Source organism: Megachile rotundata, chromosome 8 (assembly GCF_050947335.1).
Source record: "Megachile rotundata isolate GNS110a chromosome 8, iyMegRotu1, whole genome shotgun sequence".
Classification (NCBI taxonomy): domain Eukaryota; kingdom Metazoa; phylum Arthropoda; class Insecta; order Hymenoptera; family Megachilidae; genus Megachile; species Megachile rotundata.
In genome coordinates, this window is record NC_134990.1 from 14,508,896 (window position 1) to 14,535,410 (window position 26,515).

The window sequence follows — 26,515 nt, forward strand, 5'->3', positions numbered from 1 at the left end:
CAAGGATAATTACTCTCAGCGTACCTGTTTATCAGCATTTTCTTTCTGACTAAATCCTTCAGAAGCATTATGTACAATAATTAGCCATTCTGATGTCAAATGGCGTTAATAGCTATATGGCGTAAATCTACAAGTATTTGTTTCTGTTTTTATGTGTTGTACATAGTTATAAATCATTAATTTATCTTTCTAATTTTATTTTAGTTGAAATCTTTACTAACTACATAAACGCTCTAATTTATATTTTTCTATATAAAATATGTATATCATTTTTCTGGTGCATTAATTTTTAATGCACATCAATTTTATATAAGGTTTTATATAATATGAGCATGTTTTACTATTTTCCTAGTCAGTTTTACATAAAATTTTTTACAATATGAAATTGTAATGTATTTTTAAAAATTGTATGTAAAATAATGTAATAGTATTTTGTATGATCACTTTTAAATTAAATTAAATATAACTTATTGGAAAAATGTTCAAACAATTTTATTTTTTAAGAAACTGAATATGAAATGAATTTTTAATGCTGATACATGTTATATTATCATAAATTGCACTTTAGCAATTGCTGTACTATGTCTGTTACATATTTCTTGTCTCCAGCGTTTAGTTACAATAAACATTATGTTAAATGTTAAATTTTGATTTAAATTTGTATGTTTTATTAGAATGTAAACTTATTCTGGTTTATCTATAAATTAAAGTGATTTTTACGGTTTATACTTTTAAGTACAGGAATGTCATTCAATAATGTATTCATCCTATCGTAACAACTTAAATCTGAACATATTTATCGTTAAATGATAAATAAAAAAATTAATAATATAAACACTTGTTTCATATATAACAAGCATGTATTTTTCTCATGTAGTCTCCCTATTGTTACTTTTATTTTCAATAGTAATCTTTCAATAACAAACACTATGTCTATGAAAGTTACTATTACAATACATACAGGGAATACAATTTTATAATTCTAAACAAAAGTAATGTTTAATTCATTACTCATTAAAACTAAGAAATTATTGCGTGAAAAAAGAAAAATACACGTAGTTCTGGCAAAATTAAATCATTGAATTCATTACAATTTTCACGCAGTACATTTGTACAAAGTTAAAATAATTAACTTCGGGTAGTCTCGTTTTACAAATTAATGTCACAGATTTTTTTAGACACGAATTTTAACATTTTACAAGGAACATAATTTAATACAAAAAATGGATTTTTACATTTTCTTTCTGACAATAAAATTGATTTTTACACATCTGTAAATTCGTGACGTGAACCATGCATAGGTACAATCCTGAAATACAGCAAAAACCATAAGATTCTTTTACTACGTTACTTTGCATGAATGTCTCATTTTAATATGAATTTCCGGTTATGATTACACTCAATTTTATAAATTTCAATGGGTGTAGCAGGGTATAATGATACAGTTGTCACACGCACGTTTATACAGATACGTACATATCAATACATATTCGTAATTAAGAAACTGTAAATACATGTATATGCACTGAACAATTTGGAATCTACATTGATTTATACTTATAGTGCTCAACCAAAAATTTTAACACCTATAATTTTACTGCACTGAAAGTAATTAGACTGAGATCGTATTTATCTATAATAAGAAATCTCGAAGACTGTATCTATTTGGGAGATTCTTTAGGTATCCATACCTATATAGTAAAAAACATTTAACAATTATTAGCAAAACGGCATAACTATGTAACTGATAACAATGTTTTCCGAGCTCGAAGTTTGCAAAATATATAAAAAAATTGATTTACTTGTGCGGAATTGTTTATCAGAACATAATTGGTGAAATCAGAATAATTGATTACAACTGATAGAAAAAATATTTTTGTACTGAAGGTACGAGTTTAATAATTCTACTCTTTTTCTTTTTTTATTTTCTATTGATAGATATGATTTTTGCTATGAAGATACTATAAATAGAAGTAAAAACTGGCGAGAAGGAAATTTAACTATAACTGGAAGTTTTCGTTTTGTTCACTTTTCATCTATGTTTATTCTATGAGTATATTTTGTTTGTTTTTAATAAACTTTAATATTTTGGGGGACAAATAGTTGTATTAGCTATTGCAATAATTTCATTTCGTGTTCCTTAGCTTATATTATAATTAGATAAATGTATTAAGTATTTTGCATATTTTTGTATATAACAGATATTACGATCAGTTGTACAATCAAACAATAATCAGTTATCAAATTTGTGTAATTGTTTTAGCATCAACAAAAGAACAGTTTAATCAATCAATTCCGACTTTTTAAACAATGAGATAAAATTGGGTATTGCGTACATGTTTGATTCTTTATGTGGTTTGTATTTTCATATACAAACTAAAAATCGTTACATGAAACTAAACAAGTGCTGAATATTGTTGTCGATGTAGTATTTACGAAGAAATAAAGATCTTAATGAAAACGTGATTCAGGAACCTCTCAATTTAATATTATGCATAAATATATATGTACTCTATATTATGTTATATTTATATTTTGCAACTAATATTAATTCTATGCAAATTGAGAGATACCTGAAGCATATAATTTCTTCTTGTTTGAGAAATTTAACAATAAACATATGAGCTAGTTTTTGAACAATTTGGATTAAAGTATTCATAATAATTACTTGCGCAACATATAGCCCTCGTAATTATTAATATTATATCTTGATTGGTCTGTATATAATTCATAAAGTCGTATATTTTCATTACTTATTATTTTAATTAATTGGTACCTGCCCAAAATTTGATACGAATTATAGTATCTACTATCTTGCGATATTTTCTTTCTTAACAATATTAAAACATTGATTCTAAAATAATACTTTTGACATTAATCTTCTGATCAAATCATTTTAAAAAGATTACAGAAAAACTGTGATAGAATACATGTTGTACATTTGATAATTAAATTAATTTTGTTTTCAGTTTTGTAAAAATTATTCTATGATAATAATTTAATACTCGCTAGAAATAATTATGTTTTGATTTTGAATCATTCTCAAATTTCATTACTGAATGTACTTAATAATAAAATATTGCAATTTGTATAAATTTTTGGCGTGTATTTTGCACGCTTCGTGTTAATATCTTACATTTATGTATTTAATACCTGTAAGATATACATACACGTACATACCTACACAGGTTAGTACTTCGATTATGTTAATTTTGTGCTCACTAAATTAATCTGGTGGTAGAAAACTGAAAAGCCGGAACTGTTCTCTAATACGTGGTCTAACATCCCCTCCCTGTAACATTATAGTAATTTAATTTCATGTGAAATTATCAAATATAAGCAGAGTCGAGTATAAGTACTCACCCAATTTACTAAGTTTTCTAAGAAAGGTAACAATTTCATTAATTCGTTATCTGAACGATCAGCGAACCAGCTTTCTATAGGAATACCATTCTCTAACTGTAATATAAATATTTGGTAAAAATAAGGATAGTTTACTGTTCTATTTATAATTAGAATTTTCTAGATCAAACCTGCACAACCAATCTGCTTGCAAGCTTCCACTACCCAAAACGCATCAGTTGTGCAGATCTGATCGAAATATTTACTTACCTGGTATCCAAATGCTTGTGGACTATTATCAATAATAACAGTTTTAGATAAATCTCTACCCAATATAGATAGATCCTTGATATAATTTCCATTAACACAAACGCAGTGTTCTCGGAACAGACGGTATTTAATCAATTTTCGTGTCGGATCTAACAGATTCATTAATTTGTTCGCGTACACCCGTTTACTCGCCGTAAAAAGGATTACCTCGTACAGTGATGACACGTGTTCTAAAAATTCTCGAAAATACGGTCGTGTTCTAACAAACACTGTGTATGTTACATCTTGAAAGACAACTGGAAAACGAAATGCTGCATCGGAAAGTTCTTGTAGACTACAGTGCACTAATGTTTCATCCTGCATAATAATGTATTTTTTTAGAAAGAAGATATCTTCACTTATTTTATACAGATAATTGAATTACATACCAAATCTAACACGAGACTAAATTCTGGACTGCTACGTGTTTTAAGTGGAAGAGCAGGACATCTGGCTCTCATTGCCGGAGTCAAAGGCGGTAAATGCTTGATGAAAACATAAGGATCAAACGGTTCCCAATCTTCTTGAACATGTGTAACCATATTTTCCATATCACAACTTTCTACTATTTCTTCGCTTCCAACTTCCATGTATTCGACGTCATGATAATCGCCCTCAATATCATCAGAATCATACTTTTCCGTAACATTCCCATTTGTGTCAGATGAATGATTATGGCTTAAACTGTACATAGCTGTTGTACTGTATTTTGTATTAACAAAGCCCGACTCATACTTTGATGATGGACTGTCAATAGAATATTGAATTTTTGATAAGTTACTGTTACTGGCATTGTTATTACTAAATGCATATTTTCCGTTTGGAAAATATTTTTCTGATGGATAGGGTCGAGTTCCATACATGGATGTAGAATGCATTATATTATAACATTCTTCAGTTATTTCTGTTTGTGTACAAGTAGCAGAATAGTATAGTGAGCCGGTGTCTGAAAGAAATGAAATTTGCACATTGAATATATACTGAGAACAGAAGTTAATATAAACTGAAGATTTTTATATTTTACCAATATTTTTATCTTCATCATCCTCCAATACATATGAAAGGTCTGAATTTGATCCTACAGGTGCTGGAGACATTAGATTTAATAATGGTGATACGTTTGAGCTTGAAGATTTGAAATCGTTTATAGTAGATATAGAGGAGTAACATGAATCTGTATTTAGCACAGAGGAATATAGAGTTAAGGTAGTTGTATTCCAATTTTCTTTTGATTCTTCAGAAACCTTAGATACTGTTGCACATTTTGGTGGCTAAAGAATGTAAAATCATGTAGTTTAAATTGTTTATAATAAAATACATTATAGTGAGTAGTAACTTACAATAACTGCATCTTTTGTGGAAGTTCGATGTAATGGAGTTGAAGTAACCATTGATCTTTTTATGCATTTTCTTCTACGAGGTCTTCTCTCTCGTCTACTAGGTGTAGACTTCGCAAAACGTAAAACATTTTCTTTACAAGCCTACGAAGATAATAATTCTTTTAACAAAACTGAATTGGAGTCCTTATATTAACCAAATGGCTTCAATTGTAGTTCTAAGAAATCTAATTGTATAACATCCTTGTGAGTTAGTCAGTCACTTGTTAATCGCTGATTAGTTAGAAAGTATCTCTTTTTTAGAAATAGTGAAGTTTGCTTTAATAAATGACCTGCAAAGATCATTTATAATAAGCTAACGATAAATAATATATTTTGAAATATCATAAATGAACAGCAATGTCTTGAATATCAACAAGGGAAAATCTAATATTTATAAGAATCATAGGGTCAGAGTATAAATAAAAATTAATGCCTACCTCTTTTAAAAAATGAATACATCTATGCCTCCATCGTGTTAGCCTGCCACATTTATTTGGTATATCAGTACGATGATTATTATTGCTAACAGATGGAAGTTTCCGGAAACTACTAATTTGAAGTCGATGATTGGATATTTTGGTTCTAGATGCGGTGTTTATATTTAAACGACCACGCAATCTTCTACCAACATGTTCGCTTCGTAACCACATTTCAAAGAAATATCTAAATAGCCTGAAACAATGTTTAATCATAAACTGTATTATACACTGCAGGGCTTGTTAAATATTTATCAAATATTACATCAATGCTATGATATTTATATATTCATTGATTTCCTCTTTACACATACTTTACGTGTTATTAATTCACAAAACGGTTATAAGTCTTATAAACAGTTTATAACTAATTATAATTCCTCTATATTTTTTCCTATTAGACAATTATATAAGATACATATTGTCCAACATCTACTTAAAACATAAATTTTACTTTAATCATCACAGAAGTATATTCATATTTATTAACTCTTTTATGAATAAAACGGCAACTAATGCCGGCGTCATATACTTTCTTATTTTTTCTACATAAATACTTTATTTCTTTCGTTTATTAACATCATTAAAAAATTGATTACAATAAAGGTAATAAATATTTAAATAAATAAAAGTATTGTTAAGTGATATTTCTAAAGTGGGGAGGAATAAGTTCATACATCAATTCAAAGTCTAAGGAATTAAAAATGTTCGATTATTGACATTTTATCACATCTTAGAAATTGCGCGGGAAAGAAATTCGATCGTATCGTAAAAAGGGGCGTTCCTGATCCACGGTTCCTTCTGTATATATTACTAACATTCGACCGCCACAGACACAGTAAGCGAACACACACACGCAAGCACGTATACGTATACACGCTCAGAGGTATATATCGATTTATATGCGGTACAATATTCTGTTACGTTTTCTAATATTTTCACACAAACAACGTGTTGTACGTATACCACGCGAAAGGATTTGGCGTGAAATCAAATAAAAGGCGGTTTAAAAGATGAACCACAGTCAATGCCCATCTTGTCTCACGGTTGTATATATCGAGTACAAATCGATCGAAAGTTTGAAAGTGCAATGTTGCGCCGCGGTAGCGGCGGCACCCAACAATTGTAACGCCTGAAAATTCGCGCGAAAACTATCCTCTACAAATAAGCACATTATCTATGTTTTAAATGATGCTATCGCTTACCATATCTCTTAATTAACAGGCACACTCGTTAAACACAGAAATACATTGGTATGCTGTGATCACACGCGTTTCATTCAAATCCGTCGTTCGCGTTCACTTTTCATCCCCCCGAAACTAAACAATCATGGCTACGGCGTCACTCGAAAATACAACACGAATCAAATCCAACACTTTGTTGTTCAGAAATTTCAAGTTAATCGAACGACAAAAAAATAGGTAAATTTAATTGTTAATCGATGTAAAATAACAACATAAAACAATATCTATAACATATTTCTTGTTCGCACTTCATCAATTTCTAGAAGTTTTCCGGTTACGCACGCGACATCTAGGTTTCAAAGAGACTACGGATCTAGGAATATAGGAAAAGAAGTGGGGACCCTAATAGCAGATGCCCAAACTTGATTGGTTGCTTTTTTGCGCATGTTCTAAACCGCCAATTATGAGAAAGTAGAAATCAGATCCCTAAATTTTTCAATTTAGAAGTTTAGATATTTAAACATTTTTAAATATCCAAATATCCAAATATTCAAATTTTCAGATTTATATTTTTACATTCAGAAATTTGAAATTGAACCAAGTAACAGACAACCTAAACTAGACATTGGTTTACCTTGTCGACTTGTCCCAACAATTACTTGTTGCAATTGATATGCTTTGTCATATTCCTAGGTCCACGAAAACCGTTTTCTAACACTATTTATAGCGCTCGTCTATTACAAGAAATCGAATCAAGTAGTAGTATTCATATGTTTCAATCGAGTTAGTCTTATAATTATGCAATTCACAAATTTACATTATAAAATTATACGTATAAATGGAAGTAGTAAATACTGATAGATGAAATCAATACATTTTGTAACATTATTGTTATAAAAACATTTGTCTCAATAATAAAACATATGCATAAAAAATTCATATTTTAAAAGATTAAGATCAGAACTATAATCCAATTGTTTACTTTTACAGAATTTATATAGCTCGTAGAAAATAATAATAAACAAGTCGTATAAAGTAGATTTGATGTTCTCAGTTATGTTTTTGTACCATTTAGGAACTCAATGTATAAAAAATTTGTGCTGTATCATAAAAACATGAAAAATTACAACATCTAGAAACCTATGAAGACCTATAAAGGCACGACTTCTATACAAAAATAGCAATAAATATTTCAGACTTTTATTGAATTACCGTTTAGCTATTTACATCATTATATCATAATTTTTCGGTATTATATCATTGTAAGAATAGCGAATAATAATTTTATGTTATTTATAAAATCGTACTGTATATTCTAATCACGGTTATTTCATTATTTACAGTATTAGAAAAGCCAACTTGTACATTGACCTATGTACAATAGCATGGCGTGTATATTATTTGTAGCTATTAATTAGTTTGCGCTTATGAAATATGTTTAGTACAATTTTTATGTATACTTGCTTCGACTTCCTAAAACTACATCCTTTATGTGCTGTTTCACTTAAACATGAAAGACCACATTACTTTTGCATTTGCTCGTTATACATAATAATGCTAACTCAACAAAAAAATTGTATGCAGATTTTATTATTTATAAATATTATATACTATATATATAACAGTTTTCTATTATTTCAAATTGTTCTAAACTAAAAAAGTTTTTTATCATTTTTATACAAACACAAACATCTGAATAAATGAAAGTACTTGAAATTTCCAATAAATAATTAAATCAATGTACATATTCCTCGCGCGATCATCGGTTTACCAATTTAAATGATCAATCTATTAAAGACTATTGCATTCAAATGAATCGAGATGTTTATGTCACGAAAATAAAGACGATCGTTTACCTTCGTTATATACCTGAATAATAAACTTTTTGGCTTTGATGTAAGTTAAAGATTTTCAAAAGTACTTCACCTCAGAATTTTCGCCTTACACGTGTACAGAGAAGTAAAAATTTTGCAATATTTATTGTACACGTCGCTGTAGTTACAAGAAGTCTACTACTTGGCAATGTAGCAAACGTCATTATTTCGAGTTAGAAGTAAAGAGTGCAATGGTCAAACACCGTTTGACGTTGTGGAACTATGAAGCGGCGGCTTTAATAGATCATGGTATTGTAGCAAAGCTTCTCGTAAAGATCTTGACACTTGACCCGATGCCGTAGCAATTGTACATTCTACTAAACAGGGATACAGTCCTATCAGTTGTTCCCATACCGATCTTTCAACTAAAAAAAAATTCACATTTTATTTCTATAAAAATATCAGTTAAAAGTAATAACATGTATCAATTACACTCAACACAAAAATATATACACAACAATTACCTTTATTAGGAGGCGCTTTTTTTAGTGAAACCACAAGTGTAGCTACAGCTTTCAGAACAAATGAAATTTCAGATAATCTGTACCTAGAAAATGTTTCTATAATAAGTACTTAAAAATGAATGCCTTCATTACATCTTACGTAAATTTCGACATTATTAAATCATTTTACATATCATCAAAAAACGTTCAATTAAAAGCAAAACTATTACCTAGGTAACGGACATTTTCCACTTCTCCTTTCGTTTTCAATGTATCGACGAAGAACTTCTTGAAATCTGTGAAGTAAAGCGGTGACCGCCAAACGTCCGGCAACGCCTCCTTCGTCGTTTTCAGAATTTTTGGATGTATCATGTTCTGAATCATTATTCAGTCCATCTAAGAGTGAAAACTGAAGCAACGTTTCAAAACATGTTTTCGCAAACTCTTCTCTCAACTTAGTTTCGCCGCTACTTTCTGTAACACAACACAAAAAAAAATAATATTACAAGTAAATTCATTTTTATGTGGAGTTCGAGAAGTAAAGAAAGGTAGTTTACCAATATTTGTTGTAGTTGCTGAATGTATAGAGCCTTTATTTAAAAGCATAACTACTCGTAAAATAAACTGATGAGGTATGTGTTGAGAATGTGGTAATACTTCATCACGTAAAAGTTCCATCACTTGACAATCTACAGCTTCATCCGCTTGAATTTCTTCAACTCCTCGTTCAACGTTTAATACACTGTAATTAACAAAATATTAATACATTATTTTTGACGATATCAATGATTACAAACTGAAACAATTTTAAGAATTACCTCTTTGGAAATAAGAAGTCATCCAAGGTACTAGCTAGTTCCGACCACATATTTTGAAACTGTTCCGGATATTTCCTTGCTAAAGGCAAACCAGTATGTAGTACAGCAAGAAGACTGGTAACAGCTAATTTCCAAGTTGTCGGTGATGGACAAGCATATTTCATTGATAAAGGTACGTGCAAGGCTTCTATAATATGCTTTAAAACTTGCCCATCTATGACTGCCATTTCATGCGCAGTTTTTTGGTACAATGTTACGACCATTGATAAAGCTTTCTCTCCGAAAGGAACGTAATTCATAGTTACCCAGTCAGTCTACATAAATAATAAATTGGAAATAAAATGCGAAATAATTTGATCATCAAATAGTTAAAGTGAATAAATACGCACTGATACACCCCGAACTTGGGAAATATGTTTCGTTGGTATTTTACCATAAGTGGGTGCTTCGCAAGCCAATTTTGAAAAACTCAGAAGCTGAAGAAATATTAGTACGATCATAGTTCGTAGATTATCAGGTCCATTTAATGCTTCCTGTCAAAAGTATAATAAACTTAATACTGAACAAAGAGAGGTAATGTAGATTATAAACTAAATAGCATACTTTTTGCAAAAGCTCCATGGAATGAAGTACACCATCCTGTAAATGAGTAAGGACGACATCTGGCATTGTAGGTAAGATGTATGGTGTCGACTCACCATGTACCGGAACTGCAACTGCATTTTTTAGCACAATGCAAAGTTTCTGTAAATCCGGACCAGTGAATCTGTAACAAAAAAGAATATTTTAATTGTTAATATACATGGTATATATTGGTATCAAAATTCTGTTTATAAAATTAGAATTAGAGCAGCTGTAAAATATAATAAGCATACTTGTTCCTGATGTGTTGAAAAACAGCTGGAAATATATGAACTAACGCCGTTAAAAATGCTTGCGATGGTACATAAGGTTCCGTTTCACCTTCCTGAGGCGGCGTTGTACTTTCCATTCCTATATTAAGCCATACACGCCATGCGACAATCCATAATGCTTCAGAATCGTTCGACTGAACTACTTCATTATTGTCACTTCCTTTTTGAAGATATAAAATTTCTTGAAATGATTTTAAAGCTGCCAATGACACCTATCAAGTTTATATATATTGTGACAACATGTTTCGCGTTTAAAAAAAAAGAATATTATCTGTATATATACCTCATTGTTCTTACTAAGCGCTGAATTTTCTATGAATTCTAACAAGAGAGACCATGCTCTAGGAAAATCGCCTAACATTTGCAATAGTTGCCGTTTCGTGTTAAATACTCTTCCAACACCACTTAATGTCAATACCTGCAATTTAATCAATTTACATCTATTCTACTATTTTTTTTTAATGTAACTGCATGCTCTATTACCTGTGTTTCTGCCCACTGTTTTTGTGCAGTGTTTCTGCTATGATGAATAAGTATATTTCCACTAGTATCGACTTTTTCACTACTAGCAGAATTAGATAAACTTCTTACTTTGTCCAATAATGGAAAAAGAACCTGCCACAGTACAGCTTGCCAAGTTGGTTGGTGCAATAAACTACCATGAGCAGATATTGTAGAAAATAATGTTTGACTAGCTGATTTACGCACTGCAGGTCGGGGATCCACACATAAGTCACCTTTAAAACATAAAACTCTTAGTCTGCCAATAATTTGAAAATCATTCCTGTGATTTTAAACACGTAATTTAATATATTACCTAATCTTGCATACAGGCACATCCAAAGTTTATCAAACGGTGGCATATTTGTTGTTCCAGGGAAATCCGGAAACACAGATGATGAATCTCCTTTGAGAGAAACACAGAGCTTTTCTTGATTTTGATAAAAATAATCACTTATGTTCCACTGCAAAAATAATACGACGATATAAATATATTAAATTTACTATTAGTCTCGGAAATAGATTTCGCTGATACATGATAAAATTATGAATCTAAAATAATGAAGATATACGATAGAAATGTATTATTCATTAACGCGTAATAAACTGTATTTGCCTGATTTTCTTGATTTTAATTTTGTTCATTCAAGATATTTTGGCTTCAACTTTAATAACTTTAGGAGCTTCTACGTTCTTCTATAACATATTCACATCTTTTAATCACGACTTTCTGCTCTGCTATGTATATTCCAAAGGTAATTCCGAAGCCTGTAATCGAAAGTTTTAACCAAAGTCACCGGATTCGCGCAATACATTTTCCAAACTCTTCTAACTTTGTTTTAAAAAGAAAAAATATTGAATATAAGAGTGAAAAGAACTCCAAACCGAATTAATTTTGTCATATCGAGTACTTTCTTACCATTAATCCTACTGCTGTTAATGAAATATTTAATTCTTGCGTTTGTGAACCAAATTTAGCAGCTGTGTCGACGCAAAGTGGAAGACACCGCCAAGGCATCACTGGCAGAAAATCAGTCACTACCAATTGCAAACATTGAAAAGCTATTCTAACTAAAGCTTCTCTGCAAAATATATAAATACATACATCAAAATAAAGGATATATTATTTAATCCAAATTGCATTGTTAATAATAATACATACCCATGATGATCAGATACTGCTCCAATGATACCAAGTACCAAAGGCCAGCCATGATACAATGTCTCTCCCGCCCCGTGTAAAACTTGTAAAACACATTCAAGTTGTCGTTGTCTTACGTCTCCGTGACGTACTGACGACAATTCTGACAATGGTCCTAAAAGTAAAGTCTGCAACTTCTATAAAAATAAAGGAAATTACACTTTTAAGACTTAATTCATTAAAGTGCATTTTCAATCACAAAATATTTAGTAAATATACTTGATTATCACGCAAAGGCTGTGGATATTTATGCTGCAGCGCCATTTTGACAAGGTATGTAATAGCTTCGACCCCCCATTCTCTCATACGAATGTGTGGATGCTGACAAACTTCTAATAAATGATTTGTTAGCGGCCTCCAAAGAACTTCTACTCGTGGTAAATTTACCAAACCAGTTTCCAAGAGCTTAGCCACGGCAAACAAAGATGGTTCCTAATACAACAATAGATTAAATTTTTATACAATAACTCTGTAAGGCAAAATATAAAAATGTACACTTACTCTATTAGAGTAAGCCAACTCCATAGCTTCATGGCTTAGTTTGCAAAGTGCATCTATCAGGTGATGTAATGCTACATCATCTAAATGTTGACTACTTTCAAATAGTCTACTAAGCATGGCGCTGAGTACAGGTAAATCTGCCATAACTGCATTTGTAAGTACTGCATTTGGATCAGCAGCAGTTCTCCCAGCTTTTAGAGACCCTCCTGTTGAAGGTTTCAAACCAAGTATCCAGACAAGATGTTGTAACGTCGTAAGTACCAAATGCCACGCGCTACCCAGTATGCTTCCATGGCAATGAGCGAGCGATAGCAATGCTCGCATACATTGCAAATTCTTTGCTGTTAACATGACTGGACCTTGATGTGCACCTAATAACACAACAGGTAGTTAAGCAGAATATAATCAATTTATCGTGAAAACACTTTAAATTCCACATACATACCAACTGGTAAAGATGCAGTCGGTAATGGAGTTCCAACTGCTACTACCTGTTGCCTGTAATCTGGTTCACCGATCGTTACATTATATTGAGTGGATTCTTGTTGTCTTGCGGTCGGTATTCCTTGGGGAGCATTGTATAATACAGTCAATGCATAGTGAGGAGGTAATGATGCTTTACATATTGCAGTAATGAATGCATCCCTTGGGGCTTGCAACTCCAATTGCCCACACAAAGATGCGAAAGTTTGAATTGCTTTCAGTACATTTTCTGTTGCAGATTCATCAGTGCTACAATAAAAAAATGTCTACTATATTCCACAAAAAATTTAGAACACAAAAATAATAAAATAATCAATATGTTTCTTACCTTGCATCTATGAGGGGACTCAGTGCTGCTAACAAACCACACCAACTGGAATTAATAAGTTGAGTATGAAGCTTTCGTTCAGATTCACTCGGTTTATACGACTGATTTCCAGTTGTAGTCTCACTAGATCCATTTATAGCAAGAGCTATAGAACGTATTATATCTAACAAACAAGCATAGGCTATACTTATTCCATAACCAATAGGTATTTGAGGTGGTTCAACTTTATCGAGCATGTCCAAGCTAGAAATAAAACAAAATATTTGTGACTTTACGTCGCGAAATTATGCTGTGGGAAATAATTATGAACATACTAGGTAGATTTAGCTTGACCACTTGTAAACGTTGCAACTACCGGTAACCATATACCACGCGAATAAAAACCAGGTTGAGGTGAAACGCCAGGTCCTATAGGCATTCCAGTGAATAATGGAGAGGTTGTACTTGGTGGTACCGCTGCGCCTGCCGCTATATCAGAAATACGTTAATATTGTTACAAGTAATATTTTATGGTTGTTAGTAGAATAAACCTTACCCATATTAGTTTGATTCATCATCTGAGGATTAACAAAAAGACTATGTACATAGGCGCCTAGACTATTGACAATATCTTGAAAGATATTAGTTGCATGAGGTTTTAAATCATAACATTCACAAAAGTTTGTAAGGAGATCTGCTTGCACTGTCATTTTATGTAAAACCTCTAATGCTAAAGCTCTTTGCCAAATTGGTTTATCAGGATCCAAAAATTTGACAATTAAAGACAAAAATATTTCACATTCAGTTACCTAAAAACATAGAAGTATTTCGACTTAGTTTTTTGTTGTATACATTGAAACTGACTTATAATTTATTTATATTATCTGTGTTAAACCAACATGGTTATAAAAATCTTTTTAAAAAATATTCTTACCAAAAGAGAATGATACTTCTGGATTAAAACTGAAACAACCCGAAGAAGCCTCATACTAATAGGAAAATAGGGTTTATCTAAAGGTGTAGCTTGTTGTAGAGATGCTGGGACAGAATTGCGGTATTTGATATTAGGTGAAAATAACTTAATCACAAGAGCACAAACTCGTTCTTTTAGCAAAAAACTAAATTCTGGGTGCTGAAAGAAATATAACAATGAAAACTCATAACTTATATTACAACTTACAAATACAACTATTACCAAATACCTTAAAAAATACGGACGAAAAATTTGTTAGGACAGATTCTAACAATTCTAATCCAAATGTACGTGTCATCTCAGTAATACCAATTAACCAATATGGTTGATCTGCATTCACTAATTGTACTAAATCCTAAAAAATTCACACTTAACAATTCAATGTTATTTAACAATTTAATGATTCATTTAAATCAATTTACTTGAAACATTAAGTATGCATCAGCAGCACATGGTCCTAATCCTTTAGGTGCCTGATTAGTAGGAATTTTCAATTCCTCTAAATTTATTTCATCAGAATCTTCATTATCAGGACTTTGTTCATCTTCTGCAACAACACGTTCAAATACTAATGACACCAACTGTCTTACTGTAGCTCCTGCTGTATTAATAGTTGTGGAATCCTTTGTGAAATGTAAACGAAAACAGAGTACTAAATTCTGAAATTTAAACATTATTTTTCATTAATTTCAAAATGCACCTAAAGATGTCTTTAAAAAAATAAAAAAAAAATTAGTACCCTTGCAAGTGTTTCACCATGGACAACTGTATTGCTAGTAAGTAAAAGTGTTACAGTTTGTAAAACTTTAACTTCTTCTGTTCCTGACTCCATCAGCATCCATAATGTGTCCGTAATATAACGTGCACCTTTCTGATCAACTGCTTGTTGTGTAATTAATCTTTGCATCATACTTAAACAAAACTAAAATAAACAATACAAAATTTTAAGATAAATAATGCACAACACATTCTATCAAATAACAATAATTATTATTTCATATGTACCTTAATAATTTTTATATCTTTACTCTCACAGCCTTGTACTAATGGATATAAGATTTGATTAACGATATAATAAATAGGAGCACCCGAAGTATTCGAAGCTGTTCTTATTTTTGCAATTCCTTCTTCACATGACTGTAACAATAAGATTTTATGAATACCTATTATTTTAACATACATAACAACTTCACATCTGATTGTTGAAGTTTGTTTTTAATTACCAAGCATTATTTTAAAGAAAAAAATATTCAAAAAAAGGACACTTAAGGTTTCTAAACTAACCTAACTTCTTTGAAAATTATATAATAGTAAACATTTATCTACAAAAAAGAATAACAATAGGAACGTACTTCTTTAATTTGCGGGTATTTCTTCTTCGTTTCGGAAGCAAGAACTTTCAAGTCAGCTTGCAATGATTCCAAAAATTTGGAACTATTTTCCGAGTTGATTCCGACAGCTACATTCGCCATCGTATCCCAATTTTCTTTTATGCAGTATTACCATAAAAACTTATCTCATCGTCAATTATAACTTGTTTTTTAAAAAACGCATACTGCCATAAGAAAGTTCGTATCTAACTGATAGTAGGTGAGTTGGCACATCCCATGCCGATTATCAGAAATGACAACGGACAGGTGACAATCTATCAGGTTTTGTTCTCAAACATTTTAACTTACGTCATTTTTATAATTATTCTTGCAATAAACATTTGTAGGTATCAAAGGTACTTTGGTTTAAGTTGGTTAAAAATCGCGTTCTTCCACGATTATCAGTTACTTGCATCTTAATTATAACACATTCATGTAAATAATAAACCGTGGCATGCAATAGCGCTACCTTGTATATCGAAATCGTGTGTTAAATATCAAACTTGAAACACTTTTTAGACTAGAGTGGTACAATGTAGTGGAACTACAGACAATAGTCCAATTGTACATTCGAGTAGATACAATCTGTTCTACAGGAGATAGTACTAATAGATATAGATTTTAGGTGCCAGAATTTTTTCGATGAACTATATATTTGTAATATAACAAATGTTAACGTTTATATAATTATGTACAAATAAATTTTTAGCATGGGAAGGCTTCTAATAGAAGTCGCTACGCGGCGTTGAACTACGGTGTCTTTATTTTCTATTGATATTACTTTCATTGCCTTCTATATCCTTAGAGTTTCGAGTCGTTTCTTGAACGCATGTTACTACGCTGAAAAAAAATTAAAATTCACTCTAAGATATTTATTGAATTGTAAGAAAAAGTGCCACGAGAAACAATTTCAAAATCTCAAAGGAACGAAGTTCCTTACAAACTTGCGTACAAACTACGTAATAAACCTGATCTGACAAACGTGACTAAATTACCCAGAATGACGGCTCATACAGCTAGCGGTGATGGACGAGGTGCACATACACAGGCTTATAAAGATAAAAGCAAACCAACCGATATTCGAAGTAGTAACATTAATGCTGCGAAAGGTAAATAAGTCCTCAATGTTCGAACGATACATTTTCACCGATTTATCTTTTTATATTGATGACGGAAATCTTACCTTATATAGTCATGTCCGGCACATCATAACTCACTAACTTTATGCTAACTTATTTCGAATTTACATTGAAATGCTCATACAGACTAATAAGTACAAATTTTCAACTAAAAACTATTTATTAATATTTCAGCTGTTAGCGATGCAATTCGTACTAGTTTGGGTCCAAGAGGAATGGACAAAATGGTAAAATTATATTATTTATATCTGTTTGTATTAGATTCTCCTGTATAACATTTTTTGTTATATATTTAGATCCAAGCTGCTAATGGTGAAGTTACAATTACAAATGATGGTGCTACAATATTAAAAGAAATGAGTGTTGTGCATCCTGCAGCAAAAATGGTAATCTATTATAACGTTCCAATAAATTTTATTTGTAAAATGTGTTTGAAATTTTATATTATTAATTAACATTTTGTTATTTCCAGTTAGTTGAATTATCAAAAGCTCAAGATATTGAAGCTGGAGATGGTACCACCAGCGTTGTTATAATAGCTGGCTCTCTTTTAGAAGCAGCAGAACGTTTGTTACAAAAGGGAATACATCCTACTTTGATTAGTGATGCATTTCAGAAGGCTGCAGCTGAAGCTGTGCATATATTAACGAATATGTCTATTCCTGTTGATTTAAGAGATGAACAATCGTTGATTAGGGCTGCAGCAACTGCACTTAACTCAAAGGTATATACTTGACTTTTTGATATACATGATAATGAAAGGAAATAAATGATGAATTATATAAAATATACAATTTGTCTTATTTCAGGTTGTTTTTCAACAATCAAGTCTTTTGGCACCATTAGCTGTAAATGCAGTATTAAAAATCACTGAAGAAGGAAGGGAGAGCTGTGTTGATTTGAATGTAAGAAACCATACACTACAAATTTGTATAATCTATAGTTCTTTATTGTAATCGTATAATTATATTTACAGAATATAAAAGTAATAAAAAAATTGGGTGGCACTGTTGAAGATACTGAACTTATAGAAGGATTAATATTTACACAGAAATCTTGTAACGTTAATGGACCAAGACGTATTGAAAAAGCAAAGATAGGTTTAATTCAGTTTTGTATTTCTCCACCTAAAACGGATGTAAGTAATTTAAAACAGCATACCAGTTTTTGTTTCTAATACAAACTAAAAATGTTTACTATTCCAGATGGATCATAATGTAATTGTTTCTGATTATGCTGCAATGGATCGTATTTTGAAAGAAGAAAGAACATATATATTAAACATTGTGAAACAAATTAAAAAGGCTGGTTGTAATGTACTTCTAGTACAGAAATCTATTCTTCGCGATGCCGTCAGTGATCTAGCTATACACTTTTTGGATAAAATTAAAGTTATGGTGATCAAAGACATCGAACGCGAAGATATTCCATTTGTCTGTAAAACATTAGGTTGCAGACCCATTGCATCATTGGATCATTTTGTTGCTGAAAATCTCGTTAACGCAGAACTGTGTGAGGAGGTGCAAACGGGAAATTCTAAGTTTGTCAAAGTTAGTATGTTTATTATGATATACAAATTTTGGTTTACATTTTATGTTAAATCCATTCTTGTATTCCAGATTACTAAAATTCAAAATCCTGGACCGACAGTAACGATACTTGTGCGTGGCAGCAACAAATTGGTTTTGGAAGAAGCAGAACGATCATTGCACGATGCATTGTGTGTAGTTCGTTGTTTAGTAAAACAGAAAGCTCTGATTGCTGGAGGAGGAGCGCCTGAGATTGAACTCGCATTGAAACTCGTACCTTATGCTCAAACATTAGGTGGTATTGATGCTTATTGTATTAAAGGATTTGCAAATGCATTTGAGGTTTGTTATTCTTTTCAACTAACATTTTTTTATATTTGCAATATTTGCAGTACCTAAAATTGTGTTTGTAAATGTTTTAGATAATTCCATCGACGTTGGCAGAAAATGCAGGATTGAATCCTATTGCCACTGTAACGGAACTGCGGAACCGACACGCCAAAGGAGAACACACTGCAGGAATTAATGTACGAAAAGGAACCATTACCAACATTTTGGAGGAAAATGTAATTCAACCATTATTAGTTTCTACGAGTGCAATTACTCTTGCCACAGAAACTGTTCGCAGTATATTAAAGATCGATGATATTATAAATACCAACCAGTAATTATAATGAATAGAAGTTTTGCGCTTAAATCTTTGTCAAGTTTTTGCTGATCACGCGATATCAAATACAGTTCTGAGTTCAATTAGCTTTCCATATTTTTACAATTTACTAAACTAATAAAATCGAGTTATTTAACGGTTAAAATTCTTTTTATTATATTCCTAATAAAATTAACTTGCTTTTATAAAAGGCAATTTGTTTTCATTACCTTTAATAATCTCTCCATATTATATGAAACCAATAAATTTTATTAAAAAAAAATAAGGCTGGTATGATTATAAAAAATTATTTATTTCTTTTGAAAACCATTTTTCGTGTTAAAATTCAAATAGTTTTATAGTTACAGATTTACGAAAAACAATATAAAAGTTACAACGCTGGAAAATCTAAAACACTTTAAATATAAAAATTAATTTAGGTTTTATACTCTTACAGAGTACATAAAACTATATTTTTGTGTTTTATAAAAAATGGTTACGCATTTTTGTTTTTAAATTATGTTTATAATTTTTAATAACTGAAATATAATTTTATAATCATTCTACATATAAAAGACTATATTATTTTCGTGTATGTACATTAAATATTGTGTCTTGTTTTAAAAAAAGTTTGATCATCATCCGGCCTTCGAAATGAATTAAAAGTCTCTAAAATATTTAATTATTTGCACTTGAGATTTACTAATACATTAAAAACAATTAAATAGAATAAAATATTTATTTAATTTCACTATTTAAATGCAAATTCCGATTTTTTGTATATTACCTAAAATTATTTCATTTAAAGGGTGGACAAAGATCTAGTAACATATACAAAGTCTTAAAACAATAATTATCTATATCCCTACTAATCAGTGAAAAGATGTTTTCACAATTGGTGCTTCAAATTAAAAAAGAAAGCTATTGGTCACTAAATAAAAATTGTGATAACAGTAATGAGATGCAGTTAAGTAAGAGTGAGGCCAAACCTTTGTGCTATCTCTGGTGAATGGGAAGTTGCAACTGCGAGTAGAAGTGGTATATCTGCTGCATCAAGGTCGAGAACATTGGTTAAATTCGCAATACTAGCATCGCATACTTCTGTTGCTAGAAGTACTTCAGCCAATGCTTCACTTTTTAACCACATTTCTCTCAGTTTTGCTTCAAGTATGCCTATGCACTACAGTAAAATGAACAAAAATGCAGTGCATTTAAATCTGTTCATATGTTACAGGTATTACTAAATAATGAAAGTTAAACAATTTTTTACTTGTGAAGCTGAATGATATTTTCGCCATAAGTAGACGAAGCCTTCCAGCATGTTGGACACAAGCCTCGACATACCAACTGGTAAAGGTGCAGTGTGTGAGGGCATATTATTGGATATAATCCCAACGTGCCAAGTGTCTAAATCCGCTAAGATACAAAGTGACTCAGCAACTGGTTGATCAATGGTCGGAAAACGTGCACTTGCAAGGCATTCTTCCCGTATACAATACCACCATTCTTTTTCTACTTCAATTTCCTCTTTATTCCTTTCTTGCTTGGCAACTTTCTTTTTTCTTCTCTTCTTCTTTTTTGGTAAACCTTGTAAAACTAAACCCCACGTGTAAGAAGTTTCGATATTATTTCCTCCTTGCGTGCTTTCGCTTTTTATTTTATTCTGTAAAAGCGTCTTCGTGAACCCAGTATCTTGACGCGAATCAGTCTTCTTTATCTTTCTCGTCCTATAACACAAATCGTACTTCATTAACTAATCTCACGAGTTTTTAATCAATATTATGTTAAATTTATGAAACTAACCGGGGCATAGGTAATTCAACAACGCTGCTAGCTTCCATTAAAGCCTCTAAACTGTTTGATCTAGACATTCCAACACTTCCTTCACCGACAGTGTTACCGCAGGTACGCAACACTTCAGTTGCATTGGTCGGAGTTTCCAGAACTTGCTTATAGCTATCATAATTTTGAGGAGGCAAGAAACTCTGGCCATTGCACTTTTGACAAAATCCAAAAGATCCTGAAGGTACTCCTGGCGGTGACTGAATGCTTTTGGAAGACTCAGGGAAGTTTCTCTGAATGATTTTTCTCAACACGCCTTCTGGCAATTGTGCAGACGTGCTTGGTACTCTCGTAAACATGTAAGAGCATTGACAATTATACCCAAGCCGTGGTCGTGACAACGTTTTCAACGACTTCTCCTCATCGCCGAGCATGAAGAGAACATGCGAATTTTTCATTTCATTCATTGTGCCTGGACCAGTTTCAAACTCTGGCCTAGCAGAATATAATTTTAACGTATTGACGTACGGGTCATCAAATTCTTGCAAAGCATCTATCTTAGAATTCGTGAATGCTTCACCAGTACCATCGTCCCCTACCTTTTTTTCGAAGTTCCGCAACGGAAAATCGAAACAGTATTGTGTGTCAGTCTTAGTTACGTCAGCATCTTGCGATGCAATCTCACTCACAACTATTTTAACTTTGCTCGACGTACAAGTTTTCTCGTCGATAGGGACCTTCTCGTTTGCATTATCGTCCCAAAAAAATTCTTTCGTCATGAGCTTCGTATCTCTTTCAGATTTTAGTGGTTTTAGCATAAACGAATCAAGATTCGTTTCCATCGTGGTGCTGCGTTTAAGAGAGCTAACAGAACCTTCTGCTCCTAATCTTTCAACGTTGTATTGAGAGTAACAGCCCTGCATGGTGGCACTATCATTTTCCACATCATACGAACGATCTACTGGAACTTTTTTCCTCGTAGATGAACGCGGTATACGTCGAGACGTTGAAGTTTCTCGATCATTACACGTTACTTTCGAATTAAATAAATGCGGACGTTTTATTCTTGCTTGTTCTAAAATGTTTGCAGCTTCTTGGATATCTTCTTCAATAACGCAGCAGTATTCTTTTCGTTTTTGCACGAGTCCACTACGAATGAAATATGATAAAAAAGATAGAACAGAATTAATCAGATCGGTTTTTTGTGGATCACCGGCAACGACAGTGTGCGCTATCCTAATGGGGTTACTTAACGCCCCGTACAGGTCACCTAATTGAGCCCACAATGGATTACAGGGATACCAAGTACCTAACTTTTCCATCTAAAAATAACACAGGTTTTTAAAACATGAACAAGTTAGAAAAATTGTAAGAACAAGAAAAGATTACCAATTGTCGATCTTGAACAGGCAGTGTAGTATATATCCAACCAAGATGGTACGTTAAAACAGCAGTCACAACTGTACTTAAAAAACTAAGACATACAGATGTTGAATTGAATTATAATTTTCTACAATTTTATATTATATTTATATACTTACAAGTTAGTCGATTTTGTGTCAATATCTTCGAGCAACTGACACATTTGTTGTAAACTATAATGCAATGTACTCATTTTGTGCTCTATTCTCACTGAATTAAGTAATACATCATGCCACAGTAAAGGTGTGCGCGAGCTCCGGTTCGTATTAACATTTGTAAGTAAACGCAGTAACGAGAAAATCAATTGAAAAGAAGATCTGTAAAGCCGTTCGGGAAGTTGCATTCCTTTATTCTGAATGCTAACGTTATTCGGCTCGATACAGAAATACCGCAAACGATCTAACATTCCTTCTAACAAAGCCATGTGCTCTAGAAGACAAGCTTCTATCTTTCTGTAACATAAAGTAAATAACATGACACCGTCGATATAAACGAGTTATTGATAATCTGAAAAAAAAAACAAACCTTTCATGACCTTCAACTAATCGCACTAACATCGTTAGTCCCAGTCTGGTCTTATGACGCTTAGCAGGAGTTTCTTTATTCTCATTTCCATTTTCATTCCAATACTGCATTCCAAAAGCATCGTCGGAGTCCGTTCGTGCTAAAGACGTGGAGACTGCTCGCAACCATCTGCGGCGTAAACTGGAAAGGCTACCAATTCCGGAAGATCCATTGCTCTCCAGTGATTGCGAACCTGAATTAGCAACATCTCAGTGACAAGGTAATTAGTTACATCAATAACTCTAATTTGACATGAACTTACTGCCCGTCGGTGGCGGTATGTCTATGTCCCATCCGCTGCCAGTACTGGAACAAGTAGAATTTTTCCTAGGTTCAGCGTTTGATTCAGACCCTGATAAGTTGCCGGAACTTGGTCTAGACACTAGAAGGATATTAAGAATGATTAAGAGAGGAGAGTTGTTACGTGCAATCAGGGCTGACGCGATGTATGTTCTACAAAAAAATTTATCATAAACTTTACTATGTGGACTTTCTGGACCCTAGAAGCAGTTACTAAGTCCACCTTTTTTAAAACATTCTAAGTTTGCATATATTCACGCCGGCCCTGTTTATACATCTTTTACCAGTCCATTATACTGAACGGTATTTTCTTGCTTTTATTATTAAATTGTCGTTATTAAGCCGTTTCAACGCTTCTGCTTACAGAGTGTTCGCAGACTGGAATTGGAATCCAAATTCACGGAACGACCTAATCCTTCATCCGATACTCTCTCACTGGAACACAGTAATCACGCAATAATTCAGATATCGCAACGACAAATCAATCGCAACAGGGTATCAATAATGGACGAGCCAATTTACCTTTGCTTGCACGTGTTGTGTTCCGTGGCGGGGAAAACTTTTGTGCACATGATACACGGCGGTGAATTCATCGAGTGAATCTTGAAGTCAACAAAAAAATTTTAATTTATAGCTCTAATAGTTCAAAGATTAATTTTAGTGTAATTATATTTCACCTTAAACGAAGACCCTCTGTACGTCATCGCCACGGTACCGAATACCATTTCGCTTAATAAACTGACATCATCCTCGGCCGTCTTTTGCCGCTAAAAATTTATTATACATCTTTTAGTATAATTTAATTTTTTACTGATTAAAAAATTACTGTCTTAGTGATGAATATTTACCTCAAAATTGCGAGCGTTTGAATAGTTAACCGAGTCGTTATTATTTTTGAGATCAAACGACGCTTGATTTTTGCACCATCGTTTTTCCAGAGGAAGGGAATCGAACAATAACTTCCTTCCACGCCACTCGCATTCCCGGAATAACAGGATCCGAACTTGACCCGGTCCAAGACATAAGGCGGAATTTCTGCAAATAAACATATATTTAAATACACAATAACTACAAACATAAAAATATTTTTCTAGCGTGAAATATATTTAATTATAACTAATAATTATTAATAATATATCATACTTTTGCAGTACTATTCATCTTACAATTAATTAAGCAATGTCTTAATTTAAAAAATTTCTAATATTACACTGTAATAATATATTTCTCTTATCTTACATAACTTTCTAGTCTATAGGTATTAATTATAAATGTCACAATAATCTTGTGACTTGCTAGAAACTATGATTAGATCCCGTACGAGATTGCATGAATGCGGATAAATTTTATATTTCAAATTTTAGGTTGATTAATAAATTTCTTTTGGATATCGAACCTGATATATCACCGCGTCATATCTATGTATAAGAAAGTAATTTTTATGCATTTGAAATAATTAACATACAAGATGTGGTAAAATAGTTTATTGGCATAAAAATATCCAGAAAACTGAAAAGATTTAGAACAGATGTTCCCGTAGTCTTAACATAGAGGTCAATTTTACGGTTCGATGCATAAAGCCAAGTCACGAGTGTGTTAGTAACGACCCAAGATTATGACTCCCGCCAACGAGATATATACACTATTTTACGTACGATCGAGATTTTCGAGTGACGAGTTTTAGTTCGATCTGCGCATGTCGATTCTGGTTGGTTGTACAAAATTTGTAACCGAGAGTAATGCGCATGCACCTTTACGACGATTGCAATTTCGAACGCATATACCTAGTGATCTTTTATTTCTTTCTTTCGCTAAGATGCAGTGTGAACTACTTGTCTTCAACTTTAGAGAATTAAATATATAAACTTGAAATTCTTAGATTTACATAGCTAAATTTTTTAATTTCTACACCTCTATTTTTTGTAAAGAAGTCTACGATACTAGTCATTGCATATTTTTTATATTTTCGCTATTCGCATATTATTGTCCACTATGTATATAAAGCGATAGCGTGGCAACACTGGTGGGAGATCTTTGAGCCGATTTAAAACTGCGCGAGAAAGGTTCGTTCTACCGTGACATAAAGTAGTAAAAGGAGTATAATGTAAAATAGGTTAAGATACGGTAAATGCATAAAAATCGAACATTTACAACATATTTTCTTCGTGCAATGTTTCTTAAAAAACAAATCTATCTTCTTCTAACGATAAAAAGTCTGCTCGCGAGATAATCGTTAGAAGAGCGCCGAAACATCGATAATCGATAGGTCCTATCAGCAATAGATACCGATGCAATAAATAAGATTAACAAATATAGAACGATGATACTATTAAAAAACTTGAGTGAGCAAGATGAATGGAAATAAATAAGAGGGTATGCCTGAAAATAAAAGGGTAGTCTCACCTATCATCCTCTTCCGTTCCAATATTTGACGCTACGACGGTTTGAGCGTTATTTTTGAAACTCTTCCTCGAAGGGAACAGCTTATCAAGCAAAGGCATCATAAACTAATGACAGCTCGTAACTACCGCATTGCTCGCTAACTTTGTTTCGTTTTCGGTCTATCATGTCACAAGGAACTGCACCATACATGTTCGCGAGTATCAGTCAACTGTAAATAAAGTCACGTGTGGAGGAGTCATATGATTGCCCGAGATTATCGTGTCTCTCGTTCGGCCAACATCGAATGGAATATTTTCTTTCTTCTTTCCTTTGTCCGCGCGATTCCTTGTTTTACTGTTCGACTAATAGAGAACCGGTTCGATGGAATGTCGATGAATTTTTTAAAAATGACAGGAAATAAAGGGAAATATGTACGAGATTCGTTAGACGGAGACAGTTTATTGACCGTGCACGGTGACTACTGTCCAAGTTACTAAATGCATCGCGAGAGTACGCTACGGTCAGTTTGCAACTATCGCGTAATCGTTCTTGACGCGATTTCAAATGTTGAAAACGTGCTTTTCAAAATGAAATATACTTACTAATTATTAATTAAGACACTAAGAATGTGAGGTGAACATAAAAATAATTTATTTCACAAATAAATTTAAGTCAC

General features: G+C 32.2%; 4 protein-coding genes across 8 annotated transcripts; 1 reads left to right on the plus strand and 3 right to left on the minus strand.

Annotated features, from left to right (window-relative positions):
• Positions 1 to 476: 476 nt before the first annotated feature.
• Positions 477 to 7,508, minus strand: LOC100878960 (uncharacterized). 3 transcript variants are annotated; one of them, XM_012284435.2, is made up of 8 exons: positions 6,712 to 7,508; positions 5,468 to 5,702; positions 4,992 to 5,132; positions 4,676 to 4,922; positions 4,041 to 4,597; positions 3,613 to 3,969; positions 3,364 to 3,459; positions 477 to 3,292 (listed from the first exon to the last, which is right to left on the minus strand). In XM_012284435.2, exons 2-8 carry the CDS (start codon positions 5,678 to 5,680, stop codon positions 3,227 to 3,229), a joined length of 1,677 nt encoding a protein of 558 aa, XP_012139825.1. In that variant the 5' UTR covers positions 5,681 to 5,702; positions 6,712 to 7,508; the 3' UTR covers positions 477 to 3,226. The 3 variants fall into 3 exon arrangements, with proteins under 3 accessions (XP_012139825.1, XP_076390442.1, XP_076390441.1); XM_076534327.1 differs by lacking the exon at positions 6,712 to 7,508 and adding an exon at positions 6,431 to 6,696; XM_076534326.1 differs by lacking the exon at positions 6,712 to 7,508 and adding an exon at positions 6,325 to 6,696.
• A 368-nt stretch (positions 7,509 to 7,876) lies between these two features.
• Positions 7,877 to 16,711, minus strand: mon2 (Mon2 homolog, regulator of endosome-to-Golgi trafficking). Of its 2 annotated transcripts, none has more exons than XM_012284433.2 (25): positions 16,058 to 16,711; positions 15,711 to 15,842; positions 15,445 to 15,627; positions 15,128 to 15,364; positions 14,935 to 15,060; positions 14,667 to 14,864; positions 14,289 to 14,541; positions 14,068 to 14,221; positions 13,754 to 13,996; positions 13,388 to 13,674; positions 12,943 to 13,313; positions 12,661 to 12,873; positions 12,403 to 12,578; positions 12,160 to 12,322; positions 11,557 to 11,704; positions 11,223 to 11,476; positions 11,023 to 11,157; positions 10,701 to 10,951; positions 10,429 to 10,591; positions 10,215 to 10,358; positions 9,826 to 10,139; positions 9,565 to 9,749; positions 9,238 to 9,481; positions 9,029 to 9,105; positions 7,877 to 8,929 (listed from the first exon to the last, which is right to left on the minus strand). In XM_012284433.2, the coding sequence occupies exons 1-25, from the start codon at positions 16,175 to 16,177 to the stop codon at positions 8,760 to 8,762; spliced, it is 4,941 nt and encodes a 1,646-aa protein (XP_012139823.1). In that variant the 5' UTR covers positions 16,178 to 16,711; the 3' UTR covers positions 7,877 to 8,759. The 2 variants fall into 2 exon arrangements, with proteins under 2 accessions (XP_012139823.1, XP_003702851.1); XM_003702803.3 differs by having other exon boundaries at positions 9,029 to 9,111.
• Positions 16,712 to 16,883: 172 nt separating this feature from the next.
• Positions 16,884 to 19,555, plus strand: CCT4 (chaperonin containing TCP1 subunit 4). Its single transcript, XM_003702802.3, has 9 exons — positions 16,884 to 17,184; positions 17,389 to 17,441; positions 17,511 to 17,600; positions 17,687 to 17,938; positions 18,024 to 18,119; positions 18,191 to 18,352; positions 18,420 to 18,764; positions 18,834 to 19,085; positions 19,166 to 19,555. The coding sequence occupies exons 1-9, from the start codon at positions 17,076 to 17,078 to the stop codon at positions 19,409 to 19,411; spliced, it is 1,605 nt and encodes a 534-aa protein (XP_003702850.1). The 5' UTR covers positions 16,884 to 17,075; the 3' UTR covers positions 19,412 to 19,555.
• Positions 19,556 to 19,683: 128 nt separating this feature from the next.
• On the minus strand, positions 19,684 to 26,336 carry LOC100878631 (folliculin-interacting protein 2). Of its 2 annotated transcripts, none has more exons than XM_003702801.3 (12): positions 25,861 to 26,336; positions 24,306 to 24,492; positions 24,135 to 24,224; positions 23,980 to 24,059; positions 23,822 to 23,892; positions 23,420 to 23,539; positions 23,119 to 23,350; positions 22,713 to 23,045; positions 22,561 to 22,645; positions 21,193 to 22,493; positions 20,660 to 21,116; positions 19,684 to 20,569 (listed from the first exon to the last, which is right to left on the minus strand). In XM_003702801.3, exons 1-12 carry the CDS (start codon positions 25,959 to 25,961, stop codon positions 20,357 to 20,359), a joined length of 3,270 nt encoding a protein of 1,089 aa, XP_003702849.1. In that variant the 5' UTR covers positions 25,962 to 26,336; the 3' UTR covers positions 19,684 to 20,356. The 2 variants fall into 2 exon arrangements, with proteins under 2 accessions (XP_003702849.1, XP_076390437.1); XM_076534322.1 differs by lacking the exon at positions 25,861 to 26,336 and adding an exon at positions 24,854 to 25,035.
• Between the last annotated feature and the right edge of the window lie 179 nt (positions 26,337 to 26,515).

Coding starts and splice junctions, on each gene's coding strand:
- mon2 (XM_003702803.3), bottom strand. CDS start 16,177: ATGGCGAATGTAGCTGTCGGAATCAACTCGGAAAATAGTTCCAAATTT. Junction 14,542..14,666: donor AGAAGTATCATTCTCTTTTG/GTAAGAATATTT, acceptor CTATGTTTTTAG/GTAACTGAATGTGAAATATT. Junction 12,579..12,660: donor AGCCTTTGCGTGATAATCAA/GTATATTTACTA, acceptor TTATTTTTATAG/AAGTTGCAGACTTTACTTTT.
- CCT4 (XM_003702802.3), top strand. CDS start 17,076: ATGACGGCTCATACAGCTAGCGGTGATGGACGAGGTGCACATACACAG. Junction 18,120..18,190: donor AGAGCTGTGTTGATTTGAAT/GTAAGAAACCAT, acceptor TTATATTTACAG/AATATAAAAGTAATAAAAAA. Junction 18,765..18,833: donor GAAATTCTAAGTTTGTCAAA/GTTAGTATGTTT, acceptor CTTGTATTCCAG/ATTACTAAAATTCAAAATCC.
- LOC100878960 (XM_076534326.1), bottom strand. Junction 3,970..4,040: donor TTAGTCTCGTGTTAGATTTG/GTATGTAATTCA, acceptor ATTATTATGCAG/GATGAAACATTAGTGCACTG. Junction 3,293..3,363: donor TAGAAAACTTAGTAAATTGG/GTGAGTACTTAT, acceptor ATAATGTTACAG/GGAGGGGATGTTAGACCACG.
- LOC100878631 (XM_003702801.3), bottom strand. CDS start 25,961: ATGATGCCTTTGCTTGATAAGCTGTTCCCTTCGAGGAAGAGTTTCAAA. Junction 23,893..23,979: donor CACAACACGTGCAAGCAAAG/GTAAATTGGCTC, acceptor ACTGTGTTCCAG/TGAGAGAGTATCGGATGAAG. Junction 20,570..20,659: donor AATATCATTCAGCTTCACAA/GTAAAAAATTGT, acceptor ATTTTACTGTAG/TGCATAGGCATACTTGAAGC.